Raw genomic sequence first — 16,074 nt, forward strand, 5'->3', positions numbered from 1 at the left:
CTGCCCAGGGAAAGTGCCTTCTAATTCAAAACAATAAGAAACAAGAACACTCCAAAGAGGAGGGAGGAAAGACATACATTGATACGGTAGAGAGAGCTAGGAGTAAAGAACAAGAAGGCTCTCAGTGGGGTTTGATGATGAGAAACAGGAGATGAGGAACAATGAGCTCTTGTTATGCCTCATCATCAAAGAAGAAAATAATTCCTCCTACTTGGAGCTGAGGGCTGAGACCTTATTAAGCAGTAGAGTCCCAAATAGCTATGGCAGCAGCTTGATTTTCTGGACATTTAAGGAATCAAATCACATGGTGGTGTTTGGGGCATATGAATTCCACCTGAAGGACCTTGATGAAGGCAAGACTCTTCAGGGAACAAGAAGAGAATAATGAAAAATCTTCAGTCCAAGTCAAGTACACAAGGAGTCTCCTGGGCTGCTATAACATCTCATATAGACTCTTTATTATTGGAACTTTCTTGCTGTTTTTCCTCTTTCTCCCACTGGATTGTGAGTCCTCCAGGGCAAGAATCTCATGTTCTGCAAGCTCTCCTCTCTCACCCTAAAATACCACTGTGATAGGCAGAATACCCCCCACCCCTGCCCCAAAGATATCCACACCTTAATCCCTAAAACCTTTGAATATGTTACATGATGAAAGTGACCTTGCAGATGTAACTAAGGTTACGGACTTCAAAATAGGGAGTATATTCTGGATTACCCCGGTGGGCCTAATCACATGAGCCCTAAAAAACAGAGAACTTTCTCTAGCTGGAGAGAGAGAAGATGAAGCAGAAGAGGAGGTCAGAGAGATTTGAAACATCAGAAGGACTTGACTAGCTTTAAAGATGAAGAGGGTCATAAGCTAGGGAATAAGGCAGCCTCTAGAAAGTGAAACACCCGTAGGCTGCCAGGAATGGTACAGGGACTTCAGTCCTACAGCGGCATGAAACAGAATTCTGCCAGCATCTGAACGAATGTGGGAGCAGAGCCACCTTCTCCCCTGGAGCCTCCAGATACGAGCCCAGGGCAGCAATACTTTGACTTCAGCCTTGTGAGACCCAGAGCAAAGAAACCAGTCAAACTCAACCAGACTTCTAGGCTACAGAACTGTTAGATAATAAATTTATGATCACTACTTTGTGATCATTTGTTTCATCAACAATAGAAAATAAAACAAACATGAATAACTAAAACTGGTACACACTTTCCCACACACTATTTCACTTGATCTTCACAGCAAACATGATGGTATTATTGCCCCATTATTTTGGAAAAGGGATGCTCAGGGAGGATATGCAGCTTGCTCAGGTGACCCAGCTAATGAGTGCTTGAGTCAGAATTCAAACTCAGTCTTCAGGTTCCAACTCCAGTGAGAGTTGTCTCCCACACTGTAGCCAGCCAACTAGCTGTTACCTTAAGCTAAATAAAAATGGATGAAAAAAAGACAAAAAACAAATTCAGACTACTTTCATGCTACAAAAACTTGAAGCTTTTGAATTCTCATTTCTTTTGAAGACTGTTTCTTCCAAAGGTATGTCATGTTTCTTCCAAATTAAGTTATGAACCAGTCAGGGTATAAACAAGTAAGCAAAAAGATCTCAAGTCTTCTTTCCAGCATATAGAAGAAAAAAAGATTTTGATCAACTGCAAAAGGAGAAATCCTCAAGAGCGGCTGTCAATGAAATACCACTTTCTCCTGTTCAGATGATCTTTCAGCCACTATTAAGGTACATCTCCCACAATGAAATGCCCTGTTTTTGCCATGTGGGTCTAGAAGCATCTCTGTGGTTGGAGCTTCTAGTCCACTCATGACCGATTTTTATTGTCTGGAAATTCAATGGTATTCAGTCTGAAATTTCTCTTTCTATATTTCTTCCCCTAACTTCTAATAACTAAGCAAAATAATTCCTCTCCCTCTTTGGTCTTTCCATCTCTCGAATATTCGTGAACTGATATCACACCCTGCGTTTGGGTATCATTTTGCCAAGCCTAAGTCTTCTTTCAGCCTGCCTAGTCAATTGTTCCTATACTACTGTGTCTTCGTGTCAAATTATTTTCTATTTCTGTTCTAATAAAGTGTCTAATCTTGAACAGAGTGCTCTGTACACAACAGAAGGTGCCATATTCGAAAAGGTGAATCACACAACAACTTCCAGAGAGAGAAAAAAAATCACTGTTTGGTAGTTGGTTAGACAACTACCTGCAATTTAAATAAACAGCAGACTACAATCAATTTCCCCCAGTTCTACATAAAAGTTTATGGCCATAAATTCAAAAACAAAAAGGTCAAGCACTTACTACATGCTGCTGGAAACAGTACTGTGAATATTTACAAAGTATTTAAATGACCATTAATAGAATACATAGACCAAATGCACATGACTTTTTGCAATAAGCTTTGGTTACATTTTTAAAAAATTATTTCCCCTAGAAGTCTGGCTAAAATTCCATACCAAACTAAACTTCCAGCCAAATGGAATCACACTCCACATTTCTTAGGGGCCAGAAATCTGGCCCAATATTCTTTGTTCTTACCAAGAACTAAAGAGCTGTTTGTTCGCAGCAGTCTCCAGATAGATATAATACGAGACTGTTCAGAAGATTTTGTAACTCTCTATTGAGAAAAACTCTAAAATTTGGCCAGATATGGCTGTGGTTCCTAATAGCTCATAAATCTTTCAGGCCCCTCATTAGCTGTTTAGTACCATACTCAACATTCCTAATTCATATCAGTGTGGTTTCTAAACAAGCTGACTCCCACAGAGTAATTTTCCCAGAGGTACCATCTGGCTGATTACCATTTTTTTTCCTAGTCAATAACATCAAGTGACTTCTTTCTGTTCAAAAAGTAATCATGGCATGGGCAGCTAGAATTTAATCTTTGGCTAAAATGCAAACCTTCTGAAAGTCAAACTAAATAATTCTATATCCATTCACTTAAGTATAGAGACCATTAAATTTTAATGGTTCTTGAGGAAAACATAAGGATGTAAACAGTTAATAAAAGCAAATTGTCCTCATTCTGAAGCCAGCTGATTATGTGAACTCAAACGATTATCATGGGCCAGGCACGGTGGCTCACGCCTGTAATCCCAGCACTTTGGGGAGGCAGAAGGTGGGAGGATCACAACGTCAGGAAATCGAGAACATCCTGGCCAACATGGTGAAACCCCATCTCTACTAAAAAAATACAAAAAATTAGCTGAGTGTGGTGATGCACGCCTGTAGTCCCAGCTACTCGGGAGGCTGAGGCAGGGGAATTGCTTGAACCAGGGAGGCGGAGGTTGCAGTGAGCAGTGATCGCACCACTGCACTCCAGCCTGGGTGACAGAGCAAGACTCTGTCTCAAAAAAAAAAAAAAAAGATTATCACAAAATGTTCCAATGAATAAATTTCATGTTAAAAAAATTCCTTCAATAACATTTTGCAGCATCTACTCAGTACCTGCTATGTGCTTGACATATTACAACTGCAATTGCTCATCTTCCTAACAACCAGGAAGGCAGACATTATGAGTCCCTTTTCACAGAGGGAGAAAGTCTCAGAGTCTTTCCTTATTAGCTCAAGGTGGTCCCAAAGTTGTGTAAGTGCCAAAGGTAGAAACAAAACTCACATCTGATGGGCCCCAAAGTTTTCCCATTATATCAGGCTGTTCTAAATGTACTATTTTCTTTCTTTCTTTCTTTCTTTTCAGACAGCATCTTGCTCTATTGCCCAAGTTGGAGTGCAGTGGCACGATCTCGGCTCACTGCAACCTCCGCCTTCCGGGTACAAGTGATTCTCCTGCCTCAGCCTCCCAAGTAGCTGGGACTACAGGCACGTGCCACCACACCTGGCGAATTTTTTGTATTTTTAGTAGAGACGGGGTTTCACGATGTTAGCCAGGATGCACTCGATCTCCTGACCTCAGGTGATCCACCCGCCTCAGCCTCCCAAAGTGCTGGGATTACAGGTGTGAGCCACTGTGCCCAGCCAAATGTACTCTTTTCTGAGACTGCTAAAGTTTCAGAAGATAAAGCTGTTAATTGTAGGATTTAATTTCACTTTTTTTCTAAGATGACATATGTGGGGAAAACAGAGGGAACTTATATTTATATGTGATTGGCCCTTTCACAAAGTATTTTACAATTTAAAAATAGCATTAATGATCATTGTCTAACCCTTATTTGTCCAAGAAACAGTTATTGATGCTGCTCTGGTGGACACTGCATTAATACTAGAGACACAGAGATGAGTAACAGAGTTACTGCATTCAAGATGTATACAGTCTAATGAGACTGACTGTAAAAAAAAAAAAAAAAAAAAATTCAACAGTGTCCCTCCTTTGCAGAGGCAGAAACTAAAACTAAATGCTGGTGAGGCTTAAATGCCTTACCCTAACTTAGCTTCCAGGAGGCAGAGACAGGACTTTTTGACCTGAAATTCCTCAGTGACTCCTTTGTCATACCCCCACCTCTACATGGACTTGACATGCTAGCAATGCTTTCCATTATTTTTCCTCTACACATCCAACAAAAATTGTAGAAATCTGAGAGTGTGAATTCATCTGAAAAAGTACAGCAACAAGACTAATGATTTTAATGCAGAAAGAACCCACCAGGCAACTTTTTTTTTATTTATTTATTTAAGACAGGGTCTCACTCTGTCACCCAGGCTGGAGTGCAGTGGCAGTGACCTCCTGGCTCAAGAGATTCTCATGCCTCAGCCTCCCGAGTAGCTGGGATTACAGGCGTGCGCCACCACACCTGGTTAATTTTTAAATTTTTAGTAAAGATAGGGTTTCACCATGTTGGCCAGGCTGGTCTTGAACTCCTGGCCTCATGTGATCAGCCCACCTCAGGCTCCCAAAGTGCTGGGATTACAGGCATGAGCCACCACACCCAGCCACCACTTTGTTTTCAAAAACATAAAAAGACCATTAATAAACAGATTTTTCTTACTACTTCCAAATGTTTCAGTCTGAAGTTGAAAGACTGTTATGGGAAGCTGCAAATATTTTCAAAGAAAAATTAGGAAAAGTTAGGCTAAGGGAAAAATTTTTAATGTTCTCTTTCATCATCAGGGCTACAAAAAGTCTTTGTAACGGAGAATGCAATTCTGTGACTAGGCTCTCATCCTCAGAAATGCTCCCTCTGTGAATATAAAATTGTTACTCGCCTATCTCCTTCATTCATTTAACAACAATAAGCCAAAACTATGCTGGAGATCTCAAAATGGATGCATGAGAGGCAGTCCTTTCCTTTAAGAACCTCTCTACTGGGTGGGAGACAGAAACAAATGACCAGGAAGGAATGATTAGCTCTACTGTGTAACAAACCATGACAGCTTCCTGAAAGCAAAGGTACCTAAGTAGGTCTTGAAGAGTGAAGAGAATTTGCCAAGTGAACTGTGTGGTGGGGGGCAAGAGTGGGGAGGGGGAGAATAGTGAGGGCAGGCACAGAGAACAGCATGTGCAAGATGACCTAGCTTAGACCTGTATTAGCTAATGTGCTTGCTCTATATTCGTCACTTGGAAACTGAGCATATCACTACCAAATGGAACTCTTCTGTTCCTATTTTTCATAAAACTTTATGAAACCAATTCCAATATAGCTTTTATCCCTACGTGCTCCACTGTTTTTTGTTTTGTTTTGTTTTGTTTTGAAACTGATTTTGCAGTGGTCACCAGTGACTTTCGTGTTGCCAAATTTAACCCAGTAGACACTTTTCAGAGATCATTCTACTTGACCTCTCTATTGAGTTCAAGTGACATAGTTGACCATTCCCATTTTGGCCATCTCTTCTTGGAGTTCTCCCTCTACCTCTCTGGCCCCTTGTCCTCCTCTACCAGACCTCAAAAAGCTGAAGTTCCTCAAGGATTACCCTAACCTTCCTTTTCCCCAACCCAGGTAATATCCATTCCTGTAGCTTTAAATTCAAACCATATATTCATGACTTCCAAGTGTGTATCTCCAAGCTGACCTCACCTCTAAGCTCGTCAAATCCAACCCTCTCCTTAATCTCTATTTGCAAACCTCTCTGGCATCTCCAAGTTAAAATTTCAAAAGCAGAACTTATTTTAACTACTGCCCCTGAAACCTGCTTGTGTCACTGCCAGTCCAGTCACGATCCACCATTCGGCTGGCCCGTCACTAGAAGTCATTCTTGCCACCCGCTCCCCCACCCCGCCCCGCCCCGCCCCTGACACTCAGTTACCAAGTTCTGTCAGCTCTACCTCTGCCTGTTTTTCCACACCTATCTCTTACTACTGACACCCTAGTCCAGGACGCCATTTTCTTGCACCCAGACAGCCATTCTCCAGACCTCTGCCACCAGTACATTATCCACACACCACCTACAGCGGTAGTTTAAATTATTTCATTCCCATTTGCAGCCCTTCTGGTGGTCATCAGTTCTCTTCACGAATATTCCCACTCTACTTTCTCCTTCTGGTACATGTTAGGTTTCTGAAGTTAGGTGGGGCATGTGACCTTCTTTGGTCAAGCAGATGGGAGCAAAAGTGGTATGTATCACTTCAGGCAGAAGCTTTAAGAGCCAACATGCACTTCACCTTTTTCTCTTCATCTGCCATGATGGTCATGATGTTCCAGGTAGTGGCTACTCCGTTAGTCTGGGTTCCAGACCTAGGATATGATGGCAAGATGAATATGTAGCCTAAGGAAGAAATAAACATCTATAAAGCTATATTGTCAACAGCTCCTGACTTCACTAAGAATGAAATACAAAAAAAGCCTTACCGTAATGAACAAATCCCAATAAAACTAGCTTCTGTGTATCTATCTGATCTTATCTTGGGCCTATCCTTCCTGCTCACTATTCCACTCACACTGGCCCCCTTGCAATTTTTGGAACAAATCAAGCCTGTTTCCACCCTTTCATGCAATGTTCTTTGCATGGTTTGCTCCTTCTTAACCTTCAGATCTCAGCTTAAAAATTACTTCCTCAAAGACATCTCTTTTAACTACTTTATCAAGGTCCCTCGCTATGACTGCTTATCAGAGCGCCCTAACCATTCCCTGCTGGGCACTTCATAGTCAATAATAATTGTCTCTTTGACTGACTGTCTCACCCATTAGAATGTAAGCACCTTGAGAAAAAGAGCTGACTAGTATCTCCAGTGAGATTACGCCTTCTATACAGTACTCTGTATATGGCAGGCACTCAATAAATACTCGTTAAATGAACAAACGAAAGACTCCAAAAGTGGGACATAACACTACAAACATCATTATCATATATCACAGGAGCAAGTGGTGCTGCTAATGGTGAGAAGAGCAAGGGAACTCACATTTACTGAATGACTACCCTAAACTAGCAACTGCTGTAGGTACTTTACATGTTATCTCTCCAGCTTCTCATAATCCTAGGAAGCCGATATTAGTATCTCCACTTTATCAATCAGGCAACTAAGACTTGATCTCTTCAACTAGCACAACTAGTAACGGCAGTTGTAACTCAAATTAAAACTTAATCTCCTTCCTCCAAACTATAATACCAGAAGGGGGAAAAAATCAAACTATTTTATCACAAAGTACTTTTCTATCATGCACACAAATTACATCATATATGAATATAATCCTACCGTAAGAACCAGTTTTTGTTTTTCCTTTTAGTTTTTGAGGTTCATCCTAAAGCCTATTTCAGGTATCTCTTGTTATCTGGGACAAGTGAAGAAAGAATGATGCAGCAAATCCAAACTACAGAGAAATCAGACATTTTGCTGAAACTCTTTGCTTGAAGTCTTTTTCTTCTCAGAGTAAGAAGCTACTATGATTAGGAAGTAGGTCTGTGTTCTGAATTCATTTTATGGAACTTGGGATCAACTTCTATTGGCTTAATGTATCCTCTTGCCCTATCACCAAATGCTGTTCTGCTTGTCACAGAACATGCAAAGCTAAATGGTCTTAGGAGATCTGATCCATAGTCCTGACTATATTAGCAAGGGCTCCAAACACCTAAACAAATGAAACCAGCTGGTTGTCTACCTCTGACCACCTATGGGTGAAGTAATGAGTTAACAACAGAAAGGTGGGGCCTGGATAATTCCCAAACCAGTCTACTGTGCTCTGAGGAAACTCACAGGATTCTGAGCAGAAGGGACCTTTGGGATCATCTACTTAAATCTCCTAATAGTTTAGCAAACAGGTCCAGGCAGGCAGTTATCTGCCTAAGAGAAGCAAGTCTCTTGGCTCCCAGTCAAGTGCTCTTTCTATTATACCACACTGCCTCCCCAATCAAAAACTAGTGATTATGTCCAGATAACATTCAGTTTATAAATCCCCCAATGTTTCTCTTTATTCTGCATTATCTAGAGAGCCTGAGCAAGAAGAACATACACAGTAAAAACAAGAGAGGCCAGAAAAAGTTATTTTAATTTTCTATTAAACACTCTTCTCAAAGCATTATTTTATCCTATATCTCACTGAATTTTAAGAAATAACATTAGTATTAGAAAAACTAGGAAAAAAGATAAATGCAGATAATTAAACTTACATGAAAAAGGAAAATTATAACAAAGGACTGAGAACGTTATAAAGTGAAATGAGATTATAATTTGAAAACTGTGCATCTGAAAGCAAACTATTGTTCAATTATTCTTAATGATGGTGTTTTATGACTAATACACTGATTTTTCAAGAAAGAAACCCATGTTAAAAATATTTTTATTTTAAAAATAAGCCTGTGTTCAAGCTCTGATCATATTTCTTTTATTTTGATTTGGGAAGAAAATACTGTTTCTGATAGCATGAAATGCAAAATTTTTAGATTTTTTTTTAATCTCACTAATTTTAAGAACTATTGAGAAATTGATTAATGACATGAAGTGCACAACACTAATTACTGGCCAGCTGTTGGCATTGTGTTTCTTAGTTCTCCCAAGGAAAACTCTTAAATTGAATCTTCAGCAGAATAATCCTTAAATATACTTTGTAAGCAAAACAAAAGCTTTTTTGTTTACATAGTTCTTTGGATTTTACTGTTCCTAATTTTATTCTGAAACTCAATTTTACCCCAGACCATAATTACCATATTAACTTTGTAATGCACAGTTGTATGCAATTCCGCAAAGCAGTAGTATACCATCAGGCTCTATTCACCCAGAGCATAGGAAAAACAGGATTGGTCACATCCATTAAGAAACAAATCTATCCCACACTATTTGCCAATGTGTAGTTTCAGTCTAAATTCTGACAATAAAATGTATGGATATATATCTATATATCTCATCTTGATTTTCAAAAGTAGCCAAAGGGAGTTCTTCAGAGCTTAGCGTTGCCTGGCTGAAGCTGAAGATTTTGTAACTTCATAGCGAGACCCATGTTGCCAGTGATTTTCAATTTGCCTTGAAAGAAGGCCTGTGAAGAAGAAAGAAAATTCATTACTTGGTGTTTTTTTGTTTTAAGATTGCTGATGTTTCTACACTATCTAGCCCTGAGATCATTTATTTATCCAGGTCACATGACTTTCTCTAAAATATGAAACTTGGCTTTCTGGAATAGATTTGGAACCAGATTCTTCAAAAGGAAGAATTTGTAAAGGCCACACTTTTTGCAGATCAGCAGAAAGGAGCAGCTTTCCCAAATTTCTCATAGAAATTGAGCCTGTTTTCACCTGTCCTCCTCAAAGTGGGTTCATACTACACTGATTCTGTTTTAAAACATTCCATGTAGGTGGGAAATATGAACTGAAATTTTTAGCAGGCTGCTGAGAGAAAAAGCATACACAAAAAACACAGAAACTCTTGGGATTCAATCCAACATGCATGTGAATGAAATGCCACCAATGATAAAGGACTTATCCCTACAGAGGGCACAGAGCCTGCTGAGAATGAGGTGCTTGTGTTACTCTTTGGCTCAACAAGAAAAATCAAACCAATCTGAAGTGCAGAGCCACAATTTGTTCCATTTAACAACTGCCTGGGATTAGATCACATGATGTTTGCTAAATTCACCATGTAACAAAATCCCAGGAAAACTTAAGAGAAACAGCAAAATTGGGAACGTAGCATAATTTCCCTGCTATGATCTCAGTATTTTAACCGAATGCTTAAAATAAGGAAGGGCTAGATTTAAAAAAAAAGATTCTGGTAGTCCTAGATTTTTAACAGTACATTAAGAAGCTAGGAGCTCTTCTACATCATCCATGGGAATGTAAGGAGCTCTGTTTTTTTCTGTACCTCCTGGTAAGGATGACTAATTCCTTTTTTTCCCCTTCCTCTGTCTGGACAAACTAAATATTTCCTTTCTATATGGCACAAAGCCTTCTGTCTGATGCCTTAAAGGTCAGGTGTCTCAGAACACAATATATTGAACAAACATCATTTAAAAATATGGACCAGTAGTACAGGAGAAACTCGCCACCTTTCTCCTTTGTGAGTTAACCAAGAAAATCACTTTTTATTTACTAACAATAGAGAAAACATGAATCTTCACCCTTCAGAGAGTCCATACATAAAGATGATTTTAATCTGGCCCCTAGGTGTTCTTCATGTACGCTTGTTGCTGGAGCCAAACACTGAAATTAGAATTTCCACTGCATTTAACGATTTCCAGTCAAATCCTCTGGAAATCCTCTGAGCATAAGGGAAGTCCATTAGCACATTAATAGAAAGGTCTGCTATTTTTATCTTTAATTCCTTTGGGTGTTAACAGGTGCTGAAGGAAAATAAGCTGACACCTTGCCCCCAAAATGGGCAGTACAAAGATAAATTGAGAGAATGAAGGCAACTGATGTGTGAAGTCTGAACAGCCTGCCAAAGCTGTGCATGGCATGTGCAGTGGGTGGGAAGGAGGATGACAGCCAGCTCCTATACTGGTGGCCTCTGTTCTGTCCAGATTTCTGGAGCAGGCTCAGTGGAAATGTCAGTGCCAATGGTGTGTATTCAGCTGAAACACCACAGATGCAAATCTCTCACTTGTCATGGCATCAACTAAAATGTGCTTGGTTACATAGAAAAAGCATTTTAAAAAAGCAAGTGGGAGTGAGATTTAGTTGTTTTATCCAATCTTGGAAATTACCAGAGAACCGCAGGAATAAAACCTAAAACAAACCAGACTGAGACAACAGAAAAAATTAAGTTACATTGGAAAGAAACATCTTAGTTTCTTTTTTATTAATGGAAAGCTCAGTATATATCAAGTTGACAGAAAGCTCACTATATCAAGTCCATTCAACACTGCAGCTGAAGAGTCTAAGAGGACCCTTGACAATTTGGGGACTAGGAAAATCTATACAAGGCATAAACACACTTTAGACAAATGCAATTTAGTCCAACAGTTGTTTACAGAATACCTAAAAACATCAGATACCGTGCTAAATTCTGGAAACATAAAGACAAATAAGATGTGCTTTGATGCTTTGAGACACTCACAGCCTAACAGGGAAGAGAGAGAGGCATATTATGACTAACATAACACAACAGGCACTAAGCTGGCAGTCCAGTATGTGGCTCAGGAGAGGGACTGGTTACAGCTCCCCAGCAACTTGGAAAGAGGTCCTTGGAGATAATATCTGAGCTAATTTTGAAAGACAAGTCATTTGTCAGGTAAGGACAGGTCAGGCAAAAAGAAGAGCATGGGCAAATAAATGGAATGTAAAAGGTCAGGCCACCCCTCCCTCCTCCTGGAACACTCCTACTTTCCGCCTGGGTACTAAGCTCAAGAGCTGCTTCCTCTGTGGCACTCTCCCTGATGGCCCAGAGAGATATGGCTGCTCCTGCCTTCATCCTCCCCTGACCACAAGCCAGGTGTGGCACCTTGGATCTCTGGCTGCACTGACTATTTTACAGATCTGTGGATGCCCTGAGCGTGGGAACTATTTCTTACTCTTCTGGGTACTTCCAGCACACAAGACAGTGTCTGGCACACAGCTTGCTCCACAGACGTCTGTCAACTGTTTGGGGAACACTGAGTTTTGTGAGTCTGACCAATTTGCACTTTAGAGTCTGAGTCAGGAGATGGAGTAGAAAGGGCTGAAAGACCTACCTACTAGCAGGATATAAGCTCCATCATACTTACCGACTGAGGATTCATTTTACCAGTCATTAAAGCCAGGAAGTCTGAGTCAGCCATTGTGATTGTGCAGTCAGCCTTCTTATCTAAAACAGATACACAGGAGAAGGAAGGAGAAAAGGAGGTGTTCAGTTTCACATATACATTTTTGTCAAGAGATACTGACTGCAACAGAATTATAACCAGCACTGAGGCAGTGTGGGGAAATGGGCACTCACATATACTTCTATGGCAGCCTGGTAAAATGTGACATAAACCACAAGCAATCCTGATATTTAACAAGACGGAATTGATTAATAAATTATGGTATATTCAAATAGTGAGGTATGATACAAGCCACAATAAGAAATGATATGGATCTGGATTTACTGACATGAAAAAATGTTCATGTTACATTATTCATGATATTATTATATAAGCCAGTTACAAAAGAAACTGTACGATGCCATTTTTGCTTAAAACAGAATTCAACTATATAAACATAGAAAAACATCTGTAAACTTAAGACACCAATATATTACTAATAGTGACTGTGACAGACTCTAAGATGACCCTCCTGGTGTACATCCCCTTCCTTCCAGTGTGAGTAGAACCTGTGACTTGCTTCTAGCTAACAGAATATGGCAAAGATAATGAGATGTCACTCTTGTCATTTTGTTACATTAAATGATTCCACCTTGCTAGCAGACTCATTCTTGCTCTCCTGCTGGCTCTGAATGAGCTCACTGCTATGCTGTGGACTTCCTATGGAGAGGGCCACGTGGCAGGGAACTGGCTGTTAGGAGCTGAGGGCCAGCTCTGGCCTATAGCCAGTAAAAGAGGGAAGCTATCATTCCCAAGGCCACAGGCAAATGAATTCTGCCAGCAACCTGAATGAACCTGGACATGGATCCTTCCCCATTGAAGCCTCCAGATGAGAGCCCAGCCCTGGCCAAAAGCTTGACTGTAGCCTTGTGTGACTCTATGCAGAGGACCCAGCTAAACTGTCCTCAGCCTACTTATCCATGGAAACTGTGGGCTAATAAATGTGGGCATTGTTTTAAGCTACTAAATTTGTGGCAATTTGTTATGCAGTAATAGAAAATGAATACGGTTATCTAGATCAAGGGTTAACAAACTTTCTGTAACAGATCAGACACTAAATATTTTAGGCTTTGCAGGTCAGTAGGTCTCTATCACAACTACCCAATTCTGCCCCTGTAGTGCAAAAGCAGCCACAGATAATATATAAACAAATGTTGGCTGTGTTCCCATAAAATTATTTTAAACAGGTGGCAGACAGAGGGAGGAGAAGATATTTGCAACTCATATATCTCTGACAAACAACTCGTATACAGACTATACGAAGAACTCCTTTCTAAGGTACAGTGGATTACAGGAAAAGATAAAAAAAAGAACTTCTACTGCTCAACTAGAAAAGGTTAGACGATCCAATATAAAAATGAACAAATGACACATGTAGGCATTATATAAAAGAAGATCTCCAAATGGTCAAGAAACACATGAAACAGTGCTTCACTTCATTAATCATCAGAAAATTCACATTAAAATCATGATGAGTGCCACATACCTACTAGAACAAATGGCTGAAATTAAAAAAAAAAAAAAAAAAAGACAATACCCAGTGTTAGTGAGGATGGGAAACAAATGAAAGGTCAACATAATACCAGAAAGACTGTAAAATGATACAGCCACTTTCAGGAAACAGTCTGGAAGTTTCACATAAAGCTAAACATACACATACTATATGAACTAGCAATCCTATTCCTAGGTATTTACCGAAGAAAAATGAAAACTTACGTCCACACAAAAACCTGTATGTGAATGCTTATAGTGGCTTTAAGATTCATAATTGCCAAAAGCTGGAAAAAACCCAAATGTGCATCAACTGGTGAAGGGGTAACCATTCAGCAGCAAAAAAGAATAAAATACTTGATGATCCATGCAACAGCATGAATAAATTTCAGTGAAAGAAGGAGGCTCAAAAAGCTACATACTGTATCATTTCATGTGTATGACTTCCTAAGGAAAGCAAACTACAGCGAGAGAAATCAAACTAGTGGCTAAAAGGGCCTGAGGGGGCTGACTATAGAGGGACATGAGGACACTTTCTGGGGTAATGGAAACAGTCTGTCTATATCTTGATTTCTGGTGATAGTTACACAACTGTATGCATTTGTCTAAATTCACAGAATTATACATCTAAAAAGGGTTGATTTTATTGTTTATTGTTAATTGTACATCAATTAACCTGATTTTTAAAAAAACCTGGCAAGTACCAAGTACTGTCAAAAATGCGGAGGAACTAAAACTCTCATATAATATGGAAGGAAATGTAAAATAGTACATCCACACCAAAAACCTGTTAGGCTATACTGCACTTTATCACCTAGCCCTGGGTACATGTCCAGTAGAAGTAAGTACAATGGAAATGTCCACTAAAAAACATCTATAAGAATATTCATAACAACTTTATTCATCAGGCCCCCAAATTGAAACAATGCAAAGATACATCAAATGCACAACGAATAAATTCTGGGGTATTCGCCTAGTAAACACAAACTATTGCCACACGCAACCATATGAATGAATCTTATGCTGTTGAACAAAAAAAAGCCAGACCTAAAAAAGAGTAAACAAAACCATAGAGTTATTGTTCTATGGTTCTATTTGTATGAATTTCTAAAATAAATAAAATCAAGCTATGGTGATAGGATTTGAAATAATGGTTCCTTTTGGGAGTGAATAGTGATAGCAGGGGGGCAGGAGGGAGGCTTCTGGAGTACTGGCAACATTCTGTGACTTGACCTTGGAGGTGTATTCATTTGTAAACATTCATCACGTGGTACACTCTGGAATTATGCCCTTTACTACAGGCTAGACTTCAACAAAAATTTTACAAAACGCAAAACAAAAAAACAGGTGATGGGCTAGATTTGGTCTGCAGGCCATAATTTGCCAACTCCTAACCTGGACAGTGGAATTTTGGTAGGGTAGTTCTTCGTTTCGTTTGTCTATCTTTTCTAATTTTTTAAAATCAAGTGTATGCAATTTTAATAATACAAAGCTTTTAAAATATTAATTTTATTATCAAAGTAAAATAGTGGAAAAAAGACTGGACAACAAAGACTAATATCTCATTGCTAAATCAGCCATGTCTACCTTGTCCAAATGAGAGATTTCAAGTGCAAAAGGAAAAATTCACCAAGAAATCAACATTTTCAGCAGTCAACGTTTTAGGCAATCAATTAATATAACAATAGGATTCTAACAGTTGGCTCCTCCTCTCATTAAGAATTAGCTCAAATTAAAGCTGGCCTCTCCCTAAAATGAAGTCACATTTTATTCACAGTGCACTGATCTGAAACTACTTATATGTGTATGTGTTTCCTGTCTGTATTTGTCCAATAGAATGAAAACTTCAAGGGGGCAGAGCCCTTGTCAGTGTTGATCACTGCTATATGCACAGGCCCTTGAAGAGTACTTGACACATAGGAAATCAATAAATACTTGTTGAATAAATAAATAGATTACGTGAATTTCAAAAGATGATCAAATTATGTCACAATAGCTAATCAGATAATCTGTTCCTTAATAAAAGAGATGGAATAGAAGCCGGGTGCGCTGGCTCACACCTGTAATCCCAACACTTTGGGAGGCTGAGGTGGGCGGATCACCTGAGGTCAGGAGTTCGAGACTAGCCTGGCCAACATGGTGAAACCCCATCTCTACTAAAAATACAAAAATTAGCCAAGCATGGTGGCAGGTGCCTGTAATCCCAGCTACTGGGGAGGCTGAGGCAGGAGAATCGCTTGAACCCAGGAGCAGAGGTTGCAGTGAGCCAAGTTCATGCCATTGCACTCCAACCCGGGTGACAAGAGTGAGACTCCATCTCAAAAAAAAAAAAGAGATGGAATAAACTGTTAAAGCATAGTATGCCTATAGTATTAAATAACTGAAACAAGATAGAAAAAAAGGTTTTATTATGTGTCTTACAACTCAGGGATTGCCCCTAAAAAGGCTGAGATTCAACGGTCATCGTAACTTAGCTGCTAAGAAAATTTTC

The 16,074-nt window shown here is 39.5% G+C and overlaps 1 protein-coding gene across 2 annotated transcripts in view; it reads right to left on the reverse strand.

Annotated features, from left to right (window-relative positions):
- Positions 1–8,351: 8,351 nt before the first annotated feature.
- Positions 8,352–16,074, reverse strand: part of SCP2 (sterol carrier protein 2) — a 123,202-nt gene continuing 115,479 nt past the window's right edge. Inside the window, exons 15-16 of one of the 2 annotated variants that reach the window (XM_004025815.5) lie at positions 12,015–12,094; positions 8,352–9,353 (exon numbers count right to left, since the gene is read on the reverse strand). In XM_004025815.5, coding sequence (XP_004025864.1) covers positions 9,258–9,353; positions 12,015–12,094 — 176 coding nt within the window. In that variant the 3' untranslated portion in view covers positions 8,352–9,257. Of the gene's footprint in view, positions 9,354–12,014; positions 12,095–16,074 lie in introns of those variants that run through there. The other variant, XM_063698614.1, reaches the window with a different exon arrangement.

Source organism: Gorilla gorilla, chromosome 1 (assembly GCF_029281585.2).
Source record: "Gorilla gorilla gorilla isolate KB3781 chromosome 1, NHGRI_mGorGor1-v2.1_pri, whole genome shotgun sequence".
Taxonomy (NCBI): Eukaryota; Metazoa; Chordata; class Mammalia; order Primates; family Hominidae; genus Gorilla; species Gorilla gorilla.